The sequence below is a fragment of the Botryllus schlosseri genome, chromosome 6, assembly GCF_051294905.1.
Source record: "Botryllus schlosseri isolate E-star chromosome 6, Bs_hap1, whole genome shotgun sequence".
NCBI classification, from domain to species: Eukaryota; Metazoa; Chordata; class Ascidiacea; order Stolidobranchia; family Styelidae; genus Botryllus; species Botryllus schlosseri.
The window spans coordinates 8,743,601-8,757,279 of NC_137241.1; the positions used below are offsets into that span (position 1 = coordinate 8,743,601).

At 41.2% G+C, this 13,679-nt stretch overlaps 1 protein-coding gene across 3 annotated transcripts in view; it reads right to left on the minus strand.

Moving 5' to 3' along the window:
- The window catches only part of LOC145440848 (cell division cycle-associated protein 7-like), a 346,780-nt gene that overhangs the window by 238,314 nt on the left and 94,787 nt on the right, over nt 1-13,679 (minus strand). The window contains exons 1-2 of one of the 3 annotated variants that reach the window (XM_080318612.1): nt 2,537-2,639; nt 36-581 (exon numbers count right to left, since the gene is read on the minus strand). The exons of 1 other annotated variant lie outside the window; for it this stretch is intronic. In XM_080318612.1, the coding sequence (XP_080174738.1) occupies nt 36-463 (428 nt within the window). In that variant the 5' untranslated portion in view covers nt 464-581; nt 2,537-2,639. Of the gene's footprint in view, nt 1-35; nt 582-2,536; nt 2,640-13,679 lie in introns of those variants that run through there. One more of the 3 variants, XM_080318613.1, reaches the window with a different exon arrangement.

Below are 13,679 nucleotides of genomic sequence, written 5' to 3' on the forward strand. Positions count from 1 at the left end.
TGATGCGGGTAAATGCTTGCGATAAATCGGTTTACCTTGTATTCACAACAGTCTTACCCTCATTTGGGCCCCTGGTGACATCACGAGTTGAATGCTGACTTCCTAACTTCTCTTCGGTTAGCTCCCGGCGAACTTGTTTCATAAGCTCCACTTTAGCTTGTTTCCGTTTCGGCAGCAAATCATACAGGATAGGTATTTGTTTTTCCTTTTCGTCAGTTGGGTTTGGGAAATTTTTAATCGGCATGTCTAGCTCGATGGAGTCCGATGTTCCGAGTCTTTTCATCCCATTGATGCCGTTAGCTTCTGACTTTGGATTTTCGTTATTCTTGTCCGGTAAAGTGTCGGGTAGAGTGTCACTTGCTTCTTGGAGTTTAGTTTTTCTTTTCTTCCTGGGACGCCTGGCGTACGACTCGTAATCGCCGTTGACCGATATTTTCGGACTGTTGGATGTGCTTTTCACCATCACGTGTTGTTTAGGCTAACTGGACAAATTAAACGAACGCGTTCATTATGCCAGTTTCCCAGCAAATGCCTCTCGCACAAACGTATATTTTAACTGGATATCTATAGTCCAGCCTATCCTGCAAACAGATTTATCTTGTCAGCAAAGTTCGTCTTACCTGGCGTTTAAACAAGTTTCTATGGTTCACCATCGAATGACAGCCGTACATTGACAAATGTACTTTGATTTTTGCCCCTCAATATAAACCCACTTTCGAGTTCCGACCACGTTAATTATTGTTGTTATTGTTGATGTTGTTCATGGTGTCTCCACATCTACGAGTTGTCGTAACAAGAAAACTTCCATTGAAGCATATGAAGTAACACACTGAAGGCATGTTAACCGCCATAGCGACGGAAAACCAGCCGTGCTCCCCCCAGTTGCCGGTCCTGTTGTGGCTATTTATTGTTTCAATCGAAATATATAGTATATAGTCATCAATTAGACTAAAAAATAACAAAATCCAATCTCGGCTGATAATTTTAACGGCAAAAATTCTGACGAACGCAATCATAGCAAATATTAAGAATCTCAGAAATCTTCACAGGTATGACCGCTTAGCGCTTTCGCCGTTAGCTCATTAGGGCGCGATACATTATGAATGATGCGGCGTGTGCCTGTCATACTTAGAGAGACTAAATCCTGTGTCACAAGGGCGAAAACTTGCTCGGAATGGTCTATCATCAACACATTATTCCTGTTTTATTACATACAGTATTTACATAAACTCATTTATATGATAAAATATTAGGTAAGTGTGTTCTTATAGAACAGTACTGTGTGGATAGACTGAATTATTTCGACTCATTCATGTCGCAGTCACACTCCATAGCAAACACCTTACATTATTTCTATTGCGTTACGTTACTTTTTCACGTTCTGATTATCCCGAAACATGTTCGTATTTACACTCTGTTTGAAAATCCGGGAGATTTCCTGCTGTGTTTGCAGCAACGAATGTTTGAATAATTCACGCGTTTCAAAATCGGCAAGGGTCCATTCTAGAGTTGTCATACAATCCGGTTTGAATCCTGTCAATTCACTACTATTTTTTGGACCATTCCGGACTGCAATAAAACAGAAACAGCACACGCTAATACACTGAAATTTGCAACGCATCACAACAGTTCTAGTCTGCTATACCAGTCTGCTATAGAAGCAATGGCGTTTGCGATTCGGCACACGTTTTCAATGAGTTAGTGCTGCTTAGACCAGCGGTCCATTATGTATGTTAAACGAAGATACTTTACGAGAAGGTTAGAAGTCCAAGATTTTCAACATACCCATATAGTTAGGCCAGACCAAATACTATAGAAGACTGTGTACTAAATCAATACTAGCCAGTCTTTAGGATTACCGGACCACGACCTAACATCGACCTCGCCCTCCGCCACATGCCAGCTCATTTTGTCGCTTGCGTCTTATATTGTCGGCATTACTTTTCATTCAGTGTGCATGCCTCTTATTTACTTCGCCTAGGCTAGGTGGGTGTCTGATCTTAAAGGCTACTCCAAGTTGTTTCGACACCTTCCTATCTTTTCATTGTATCGCAGTCTTGTGATGTTTTTGAAACGATGAAAATATTAATAAACCTGATTGATTGATTTGATTGTGTAGTGTACCCTACGGTCTACGATCTCCATGCTAAATGGCACCAAAAGTGCGAAATGAAGAATGATAACGTAACCTGATTGAAAAATATGACTTTGGTATATAACATGCGATAAGTATATACAATTGTTTTAAGGTCTATTAGTGGAAACATTCGAAACGCACCACGTCATACTATCGACCCGGATTTTATAAAAGTAAACAGTGACTCGATGGCCTCTATGTGTTTTGGTAGGTACAATGGCCACTTATTAGATCAGAACGCAGAACGATACGTCTTTCCACGGCTCCTAATCAACAAAAACAGTTAAAAATTCTAGTCCGTTATGACTTGCGTAGGGATATATTACGATTTTTTCAGCGATGCTATCCTGTTCGTTGGGATTCCGTGAACAATAACAAACCTAATTGATCTGATCTCACCTCTACAGCTTTCTTACTGTACTTCGATATTTCATACGATCTTCTTCCGATTGCAGTACGGAGTATGTAGACTTGTACACTGTACACAGTGTACAGTGAAGTTATGAAAAGTCCGCGAGGTCTGTACCCCTCGGTGCATAAATATATCAATTCAATCGCTTTACTTTGTTCGATTCAGTGTCGCGCAGCCTGTGTTGTTTTTGAAACACGCCTTTTGCTCGGGCTATTGTTGTAAGAGGACGGCCTGTCGAATTCGTCACGGATTGTGTTACAGCCCCTACACGCTTTCGCTGTTTGACAATATCCATAACGACTGGATGTCACAAAGCAGCATTATCAATAGGCGGAGTTAATTCGGCGGACTGGTGTTGAAGCCCGTTCGGCTTTGTCGCGGGAGAAATTGCTACTCCACGGCTCGGATTTCGCTAATGATACCTGGCGAGGACCGCAAGAAAAGACATGTTCGTGGATATAAAATAAATTATGTAGCCATTGCTCCGTGTCGCAACTCCTACGTACGAATTCCCACGCGAGACACCGTGTATCGCTGTTCATAAATTCTTAATCAAAATTGTTCGACGCGTATAAGCCCCGTGCAACTGGATATTAAAAAAGCAATTTTGCTCCCAAGAACGCTTTTCATTGCCTATTTATCTCGTGTTCATTTCGAAATTACCGTAAATTCTCGGGGGCATTGAGCTCACGGTACAAGGCTAGCCAGATAATAGTGTAAATATCAATATCCAGCGTATATATTGGACGTATGTACAATTCAGATGTCAGTCTTTAAATATATAGGTATATAAAATGTCAATGCTAGGGCAGGATTGTAGAATGTCATAATAAAATGCTGCATACAAGGGCTGCGTGTGAAGGAGTGGAGTCTCAGTGCATTAGGCGCCTGTAATTTCGTAGAAATTTTGAACCGCGTTAGAGCTGCGCGATTGTTCGCCTTCTCTCGTGCGCGTGAGACCAAACTGCGGGGACAATCGAATTATAAGAATAATGAAGAAGCGCCTTCTCAATAAACTGTTCGCGACGCTTGCAGCACGATTCAATTTCGCGTCCAATCGATATCGCGGAAAAAATATTTTGGACTCCCTCGCGCGTCCTCGCAGCGGCGCGGACTATTACGCACGGCATTGCAAACAGAAGGTGTTTCAGAGCTTATTAATAATGCATCTGTAATCACTGCGATGTCCCGGTAAACTTTATCTTCGTCAGGACGCGGGAAATGGTAAACAATGGCACTTTCTTTGGTAGTTGACGTGCCGCATGCAGAGCCTTACGATGTCGTCAACGTCAATTTTCGTGTATCGAACTTAGTGCATCAGCGATGAGACAAGAGCGAGATTAGGTGCGTTCTTGGGACGTCAGTCAGTCATCTGCCTGCGTGTGCGTGTTATTCAAAATATTTTTCGATGACGCATTTGCACTTGGGCGCCATACGATTAATATTTCGTACCATGAAATGCGAGTTTTTGCTGAAGTTAAGACTGCTCCCTGTTAGTTGATTACTTCGCCGAGGAGAGCAGGCAGAAATAGGATTTCAACAGCAGAACCGCGGGTTCACAATTGGCGCAATCTTTGACCTTACGGGAACGGTGAGCGTTTTCAGGTAGATGTTAACCGCGAAAATTTTCCAATCTTTTTTTCTGCGGAGCGAAGTTACTTGCCTGTATACTCAAAATCGTATTGTAAGTTCGAGCAGAATTATGTAGAAATTCCCAATGAATGCGTCTTTGTCGATGGTATTTCTCGCTCTATTCAGTGTAGAAGTTAACAACGACCGAGTTAAATGTCGCCACGAATTCATTGCTTTCAACAAACTGCAGCAAATGCATATGAATTAGAATTTAGATCATTGGTGTATTCAGGCGATGGTTTGCCTGACATTTCGTGCGTGGTTGGATGTGGACTCGCGTAATTACGTGATCACATTTCCGTCAATAAGGGAGCACGAATGTGATAATTACGGTATTTGGCCTACGAAAAAATTATTACTAGCGAAGTTCCATCACCACCGATAGCAAGGTGAGATTTTAGTAAGAGATACTTTCACGTAAATCCGTCAAGACAGCAAGTGTCAAACACCCCTTTATAGGTCACATTATAATCATCCGATGGCAGTGTTGCGATTCCAGTCTAGTCACCATAGGGAACAAGTTGGTGACATTGACACCAAATTCCGAGAAGGAATAAAATGTGCACTGAGCTCAGAGTTTTTTGAAAAATGGGTCAAAAAGTAGTCATTCACAGAAGCCGTTATATGTAGGTTATATGAGAAATAAATAGTTACACAGAGAATATTATTAAAATATCTGTGATCGCACTGCTATATGACTTCTAACGCAAAATTTCCCGGCCCCCAGAAAACCCCGAATGGCTATTTAACTGTAATGAACCGTTCGTGTTTACAGTCAGATTTCTTTTATGCCGAACGACGCAACGCACTCCTAACGACCCAACGCCTACACAGGGCCAACGTCAAACTACGACTAAAACAAAGAGAACATAAAAACATGCCAACTTATATCGTCGTTAGAACGATTGTTTTCGGCTAGCTTGCGTGCTTTTGCCAATTCCGACGTTTGCGAATAAAGGTGTTGTGGAGATAGAGCTCCAATGATCCGTAATATCATGCGAAATACTGTTATGTATATAGGGCAGGCTTGATATTAAAGTATTAGGGTGAATATAAGGGTAAGGATTTGAGTACATTTTAGAATCATTTGACTGGTCCGGCCCGCAAGTGATCAAAAGGCTTGAATCCGGTCCACGACTCAAGTTGATTTCGCACTCCTGCTCTATACTGTCGAGTCCATGTGAATGTGATGCATTTACAAGAACAATCTTCAATGATATGGTAATAATATTTACACAATCTCCGCCCTGGCGACGGCAGTGATAATATTTAAATTAAAGATGAAACTTATGACATTTGAGCAGTTTATTAAATACAGCCCTTAATGTATACCCTAACAAATTAAGTTCGTCATCAGATGCGGCAAGGGACGTTCGATTATTTGATCCATAACTCGACACAACGAAGTGTAAGGAAATGTCATACCTACCGAACCAAGGGATTAACCTCAGCGCATTTCCGATGCGTCTGCGGTTGCATAAAAATATTGTCATGACACATTTTGAATATACATTTTGTTTGACTTTTCAAATTTAGTCACTCGTTTATGGATTGCAGTAAGGACAATGCGTGACAGTCGAGCAACTGCTGCTTGATGCGGATCAGTATGCCGTGCATGCACGCCTCTTGGGGACTAGTGATTTTCTCACGTGAAAATACTCGAGGATTCTAATTCATTCGCATGTATGCAAATGAGCCAAAGATAGTAATTGCAGATGTTACTGTGGGTGCATTGGTTGCCATGACTAAAAAAACAATATAAAAAGTATGTTTATGCAAAGTGGTCTTTTTTAAACATATGTGTTTAAAATGCGTTTTCTTTTCAAACACAACCTTACTCGTAACTCCTATATATTTACTAACGACCTATATCCCGTCGCATATTTCCCGGAACCATTATTAAAGCATAGGAAACGAATCTCCTCCCGACTATATTCGTTTTGCGTCGTGTCGCGGGCTCATGAATAATTAAAAGATGTCAAAGAGGGCAAATTACTTTTCGTCAAATTCAAGATCTTCCGCCACGCGGTGTGCGGGCGAATGCATCGGACTGCAGCGCATGTGTCGTTATGACCGTGTGTTTCTGTTTGAGTGTCGCGATAAAGAAGCGGCAGACCTCTTGTTTAGCGGTCTATTTGCCCGATGAACTGAAGGTTCGCGCGAAATATATCCGCATGTCTTATACGCGACTCGCTGCTGTCATATTAGTATTGCATGTCGACTGTGACGCGGAATATGTTTCGTGCGCCTATTTGGGGACGGGTATCGATGCATGCCTGAATTTTTCTGAGCGCATCGCTCGATTTCAACACTGGTCTCAGAAGCGGCGAGCTCTTCTTGTAACACAGTGACATTTCACGAAAACCATACAACAACACGATCAAATCTTTTGGGAGTTATGTCTACACTCCGTCGCTAAGTTTTTGTGTCGCTGTTGTGGACGGATGAGCCAATAACTCATTTTCATACCGTATCGGCGATGATATTATCGAATTTGCCGTGTCGCGACGCGCTTACAGTCCAGACATACTTCTGTTCAGTTTTATTACAATTTGTGGGGTTGGCATCGTAAAATACATTATCTACATTGGATTTATTTGTCAGCACCCTGTTCGTAAATGGGATTTGGGGTCGAGCGTTCTTCTTATCAGCAGCCAATTAGGCTTTGGTTAGGGTCGCGAGAATAAGGCGTGCGTAATGTAGATAATGCTACTTTTCCATCGAGTGATTTGCGGCAAAGGTAACACTATTAGGCAGAATCCGTGTAAGGTCATCATGAGGCCTCAATTACCATTCTTTGAAATTGGAGCTTCTCTTTCTGAATTACACACTCATGCGAGATTATCGCAGTAGGCTATATCCACTAATTCAGGGGTCTCCAACACGCGGCCCGCGGGCCGCATGCGACCCGCGAGGTCCTATTTTGCGGCCCGCGACCTGATTTGAAAAAAATTCAGAAAAACGCTTAGTAAATCATGTTGAAACGCTAGAATTGATTTCAGTTGAAACATAATGTTGTTGTTTTTCAAAGTGAGCCATTCTATGTGCCCACTATCACTATTACTCACTAGTTGATACGGCTTCGGCATGGTAATATCATTCCATGGATGAAGAATTTGCTGGTACGAATGGGCATATTGCCTTGACGTGCAATGGCCCACCACTGCCAAGACCGAGACGCCTGCAAAACGACTTCGGGCGCTCCAAAAGACAATGCTTTACGAGGAGATAGTTGTCTAGCAAGTAGGCCTACCGTGTATAGCTAACCCCAATATTGATTCTTCAATCCATGGGTGGTCAATCTGCAGCAGTAGAAGGAAAATTGTGCGGCTGTCGACACTTGTAATAGCAACCCTAAGTTTTCGCAGATACCCCCTGCATCAGCTGTATCTGGGAATCTGATCACATTGGCCGAGAAAGGATAAATATTTTATAGTAATATGTGAAACTATACTAATATTTATTGACGAAATTCACTCATGAACATGGAAAATTTTTCGCGCTTCGCGCGACCACAGATTGGTTCTCTGTGATGGCTATTTACAACGTAACTACTAACGATTTGGTGCGCATAGTAAGCCGATATGTGCATATAGATTAGTTCGGAGTGTACCGGCAATGGACATGGACATGATAACGTGGGTATTTGGCCCCAGCTAGTTTATCACGACTAACCACCGGTATGCGGCCGCAGGCTACATGAGTACGCGAAATGCGGCCGTGAATTACAAACATGTTGGCCACCCCTGTTTTAGCGGCTCAAGAGTGTTGTCATTGTCAGGTATCGTGTACAGCTCATAGTCCAAAATATAATGACATTGATGATCATGATACCTTTTGTTGTATTTGTGTTTGTTCAATAAAATATTAGTTCTTTTGTGGTGACTATAACCGTCGCCTATGTTAGAAAGCACAGCGTTGTAATAACGTAGAGTTATCAGACGTGGTTGTTGAACTGCTTTGCCTACTTTTATATCGATATTGATGTCATGCGGCCCGCGGCCTCCAGGAATTTGGAAAAGTGGCCCGCGACCTATTTTGAGTTGGCGACCCCTGCACTAATTACGGAGCTATCCTGCATTGATTCTTGACTTCATTATGTGTGAAGATACCTTGGTAAACGTTAATTACGTAGCGAATTGTCTCATCTAAGGCGAGTCACGGAATTGGACCTGTCAAATGATGCCAAATTAATAACTCATGAATGATGAAATAGTCCGGTGGGCCGTATGTTTAAGATGCCCAGCATACTTTGTGATCAAAGTGCCGTTATCTAGCGATGGTGCTAACCTCTGATAGGTCCAGGTACGTGTGAATGCGAACCTTTTTGAAAGATTCTGTGTAAACGCGAACCTATGACGTCACGTGACAACATATTGCTAATTCGAACCCTTCGTTTCAGTTTACAGTACACTATACCTATATAGCGACGACTCAGACCACATTATGCCACAATGCTGAATTTTAATCGTCAGTAAATGTAACAACTGGAGCAAATAAGTGCTATAAGAATCACGTAAAATCATTATCTTCCTCTTTTCGCCAATATTTTACATCAGACAACGAAGTAGGCTATTATTTACATCAATTTCAATAATTGGTTGAATAAGCATCATTCGCGGACTACCTGCAGTGTATTTCGTTCTTGATGTTGTGTGATAGCGGGTCAAGCTCACCGCATGGAGACACTAAATATTCACTAACGAAAAGTTGAATATTTCGTAACAAAGATTGTCAAGGTGCAAGCTCGTTTAGTATTTCATGCTGCCAGCGCTATGCATACAGTGTTCCGAAGTTGAAATGCAAAGAATTTCAATCAAAGATATTATAATGACGTGACTAATTGTGATATATGAAAAAGGATCACAGTGCAGAACCTACCAAGGTTCGTTTGTGAACCTGAACCTCAAAATTTCCGAGGTTCACACACAGAACGCGAACGTGAACCTCACGTTCACACCAACCCTAGCCGTTACTCCATATTTGTGCTGCAACTTACACATGTACAATGTACATATGAGGATTGATGCAAATGCATACCATCCTCGGCACTCAACAAATGTTTGTTGAAAAATATTTGGGCAGGGTAATTAAATTCACACATTCTCCTTTTCACGGGATACTAGCGTCTGTTAAGTTACTCGTTTTCTACGTTGGCGATTCTGTTGGTATTGTGTACCAGACTTCGAACGTACAGCTCAGCAATTCCACAATCAGGACGCTGCGCCAGTCTGGGCGCTATTTGCAATGCTCAATAATGTCGCGGGGCATTGAAATGTTACAGCATTGCGGCCAATTCTTTTGTCGAAATTAATCTCATCGAGTACAGCTTTCACTTACATTTTTGTTTCATACGAAATCTCACATCCTAGAGTTATCCCCGGTTCTCCTTTTGGGAATTGGTTAGTGGGAAGCCTCTTTTCGGGTTGCCCGCGTCATTATTAGTAATATTTATGCCATTTCAAAACATCAGAAAATTGCGATACAATGAAAATATACGGATGTCTGGGAGGCGATTGGTTTATGTCGACCAACCCACAATTCGCCTTCGATTCTTTCTAAAAGAGATGAAGCACGCACATTGAGTGATACATACAGAAAGAGATCTCGTAAGTATTTACACAATTATTGCATAATTATGCAACTTGAAAGAACACAATTTTCAAAATAAGGCATTTGTTTAAAACGCCGTTTAAAAACAAATGTGGTTTCAAGGCACTTTCTTTTAAACATGTTTTAAACCGTGTTTTAAAAATGGAATTTCAAAAAAACATTGTATTTTTTCCAACATTATATAATTATGCCATGATTGTGAAAATACTTTCGAAAAAATATGTATTATGAGCCTTCGGACGACTTTCACCCGCTACAGTCGACGTATAAGATGTGGGGTGGCTGCCGCGAAATTGTCGTCGGTTCAACTTACCTTTATAGCATGTAGATATAGATCATTGGTACGGAATGGTTGTTCTGATGATGATGACGGCCGACTGTAAAAATATTGCATAATAGTCCCGGTAAAAGATTTTTTTGGTCTATTTACGATGGTGGTAGGGAGCCGTTTTCGTCTAGGGCAGGGGCGTCAAACTCAACTTGGGTCGCTGGTCGAACTCAAACATTTTGATCGCTCGCGGGCCGGACCAATCAAATGATTCCAAAATATTACTTCCAAATCAACACCTTATTAATGTTTCACTGGAGAGGTATGTCATCAAAGCTATAGACCACATAATAGTTCTGCATATTATGTTGCTGATCATATGGCTCTACGCTAGCAACACCGTTATTCACAAACGACGGAATCGGCAAATATATGAAGATTGACCGATTGAATACATTTGTAAACCACTACAAACAGTAGCACTAGCGACGATCTAAGTTGGCATATTTCTATCCCACCTTTGTTCAAGTCGTGGTGCGGCGTTGACTCTGCGTATTCGTTTTGAGGAATACAAGACATTCAACTGTAAACGCGGGGTGTTGCAATTAGATGCATAATTTTAAAATCACCATTCGGGTTTCTCTGGAGACCAGCAGGGCCGGTGGCCGGAGGTCTTTTGAGTCAGAAGGTATACAACGGCATGACAAACGATATTTGAATTCTATTCTTCGTGTAACTATTACAATTGCTATCTTCAGGTGCCTTAGAAACTATTGGCTCCCTACGCATTGGCTCCCTGTGAATACCATTTTTTTCAGAAAACGACCAACTGGGTGTAAAATGTGCACGTTTTTGCCATCTCGGATTGTGGTGCCAAACGGTCAATGTAACCGACTTATTAATAATAATTTGATTGAAAACCCAACACTGCCGTCGGATGGTTGTAATGGGGCCTATCAACTTTCAATTTGTTTGACATTTGCTGTCTTGTATGATTATTTACGTCAAAGTATTTTTGTTAGAAAATTGCTGGACAGTACATGCATTTTTCCGTTTACTCAGAATTGCTGCGCGGGCCGGATAAAATCGCCTTGCTGGCTCGATGCGGCCCGCGGGCCGTATGTTTGACACCCCTGGTCTTAGTAGTCCTAAGATCAATATTTTATGTCGCCCAAATCTTGGTGTTTTGTTGTGCTGTCTTAACAAGTCTAGCCTACAATTCGCAGACCTGGTATATTTTCTTTTTCTTTCTAGTAGTTTCATAGGGTAGGCCTATTGGTTTAGTACTGTCAAGAAGCGAGTCGATATAAGCTAGCTTATAATTTCAATCTCTAACCATGGTCGTTATTTGGAAAAGATGGCTGACGATACCTCCAATAAAGCAACCCTAATGCCAATAAACCAACGACCAAGTTGTCATAGCTTTCGGTTCTAAGTTTTAATTATGGCCACAGATGCCAATTTCGAGTAAATAAACAATTAGTCACCAAGTATTAGAGATTGGGAGCGATCGATAGTCTATTCTATACGTAAGTATTGCATCATCATGCTAATGATGTCCCGGCAGTTGAGGTAAATTCGCCCCTTTCACCGCCGTCGCAATGGTCATCCTTGTAATGGATTCTCTGATTAGTTATGCTATCGATTAATTCCATAACCAACTTTGAGTATCTGAATTTAAGGAGCATATAATTAGCTACATTTGGGCCACATTTCTTTACATTTTCTCATGCGTGGATACGAGTATATCTAGCTAGAATTACTTCTTGATAAATCATAGTGTTTGAAGGGTTCAACTGAGAATCTGTAAATCCGTTTGGGACGCATAGTGCAGGAATGTCAAGAATTTGCAGACCAGGGACCAAGGGAAGGTAACTCTGGTCAGCCATCATACTCATCATTGACAAACTCTTCGCAATCTCTTCATGTGTCGCGGACACAGTGCCTGCAGTAAGACAGTTGTGAGCCAAGCTATTAGATAAAATTAGTCCACAGCACTGCGTCACCGCGTTAGAGGATAGCTGATCCCCTAAATTAAGAGACCGACCTGCCGCGCGTGTGTACTCGATAGTTAACAAAAGAGCCTTGGTTTGAACGTTTTCGTGAAATAACAGAATTTATCAGTAATGTGACAACTGTGATCAAAATTCCGGCAAAGAATGGAATTTAATACAAAACCGATATATATATATCGTGGGTATATTAAAAAAATTCAACAATCAGTGACCTGATTCATTTGTTATTGCTCAAAACATCACGCTATTCTATTCTGAATTGATTGCATGATTACTAGGACAAGTTCTTATTGCACTTAAATCGTGGGAAAGTTGCACTTAATTTTGATAAATCTTGCAGTAACAAGATGCATTTATAATATTTTTTTTAGATATATCACGGCATGAGATACTCGAAAAGTTTAAGATTTGCTGGGTATATCTGCTTGTTTCGTGTCTTTCTTGGCCATTCAATCGATCACGAATGCATTTTTTCTGTTCCTTAGGTTTGAAAACTACATGACAGCATTTCGCTGTCCGCAACTGCAGAGCTGTCAAATTTGGTACGTCCATTCCACGGATGGTCTGGTGAGACCGCCGAAAATAATATGTTTTACCGGTACGCAGCAAGAAAATATCGCATTGCGAAAATAACTTTCCGCAAAAATCCATACAGTAAAGCGATTAACAATAAACAAGTCAAGTATACCACACTCTAAACCAGAGGTGGGCAACCTTTTTGGTGTCCACGGCCGCATTTCGAATGCTTCGACGCCATACGGCCGCCAACCATATGTGAGTTGACTAAAAAATATCTCATTTTCCGTTTTGAATCCCGAAATACCCGTTCCCAAGTCGAAGTTTTTTGGGTTGATAAAGTGAGCCATGCCATTGCCCTCGCTAATGCCGAAATCTACATTCCACGCAACTTTTGTGCAATCCACTAGCATAAATACGGTATAATTGCCTAAAACGAAGACATTGGCCTCCCTCGGAGGACATTTTAGCTTTGTTTAAAAACCTAATATCTACTAATCTTATCATATCTAATAAATATCAAACATGTTTTGAAACGAATTTATTTAAAGAAAGTCTCTAACATTGAAATGAGTGACTTCCTTGATTTTGCATACGAGAAGACAAACTTGCAAAATTGGGAACCTCACGCGACACCATAAGTCTTAAATGCGATTCTAGGTTTCGGTTCAGCATGCGAATTCGGTACTCGTTTTTCAGGTATTTCATTTGCAAAAAGGCGGACTCGCACACGAAAATAACAAGAGTTTCTCTAGCCAATTCTCGCAAAAGTGGATATTCATGGGCCATTTTCCACGTGTCTATCAAATTTTCCTTGAACTTTGTCACAAGCTGCTCATCATTCTTCAATTCCAACAGCTCCATCTGAAGGTGTGGCGGAGCACTTTCCGTTTCCACCAGGTGTGGAAAGGCAACAAGTCGTAATGTATGTGAGATTTTTTGGAAATCTTTGAAACGATCTGCGAAATCCTGCAACACAGTATCAAAAACCTCCGAAAATCCATTTTTGCGTACTTGTGTGACATATGACGACGAAAATGCTGCATCGCATCATCTCCTTTAACAGTTTTGACCACTTGATTGCAT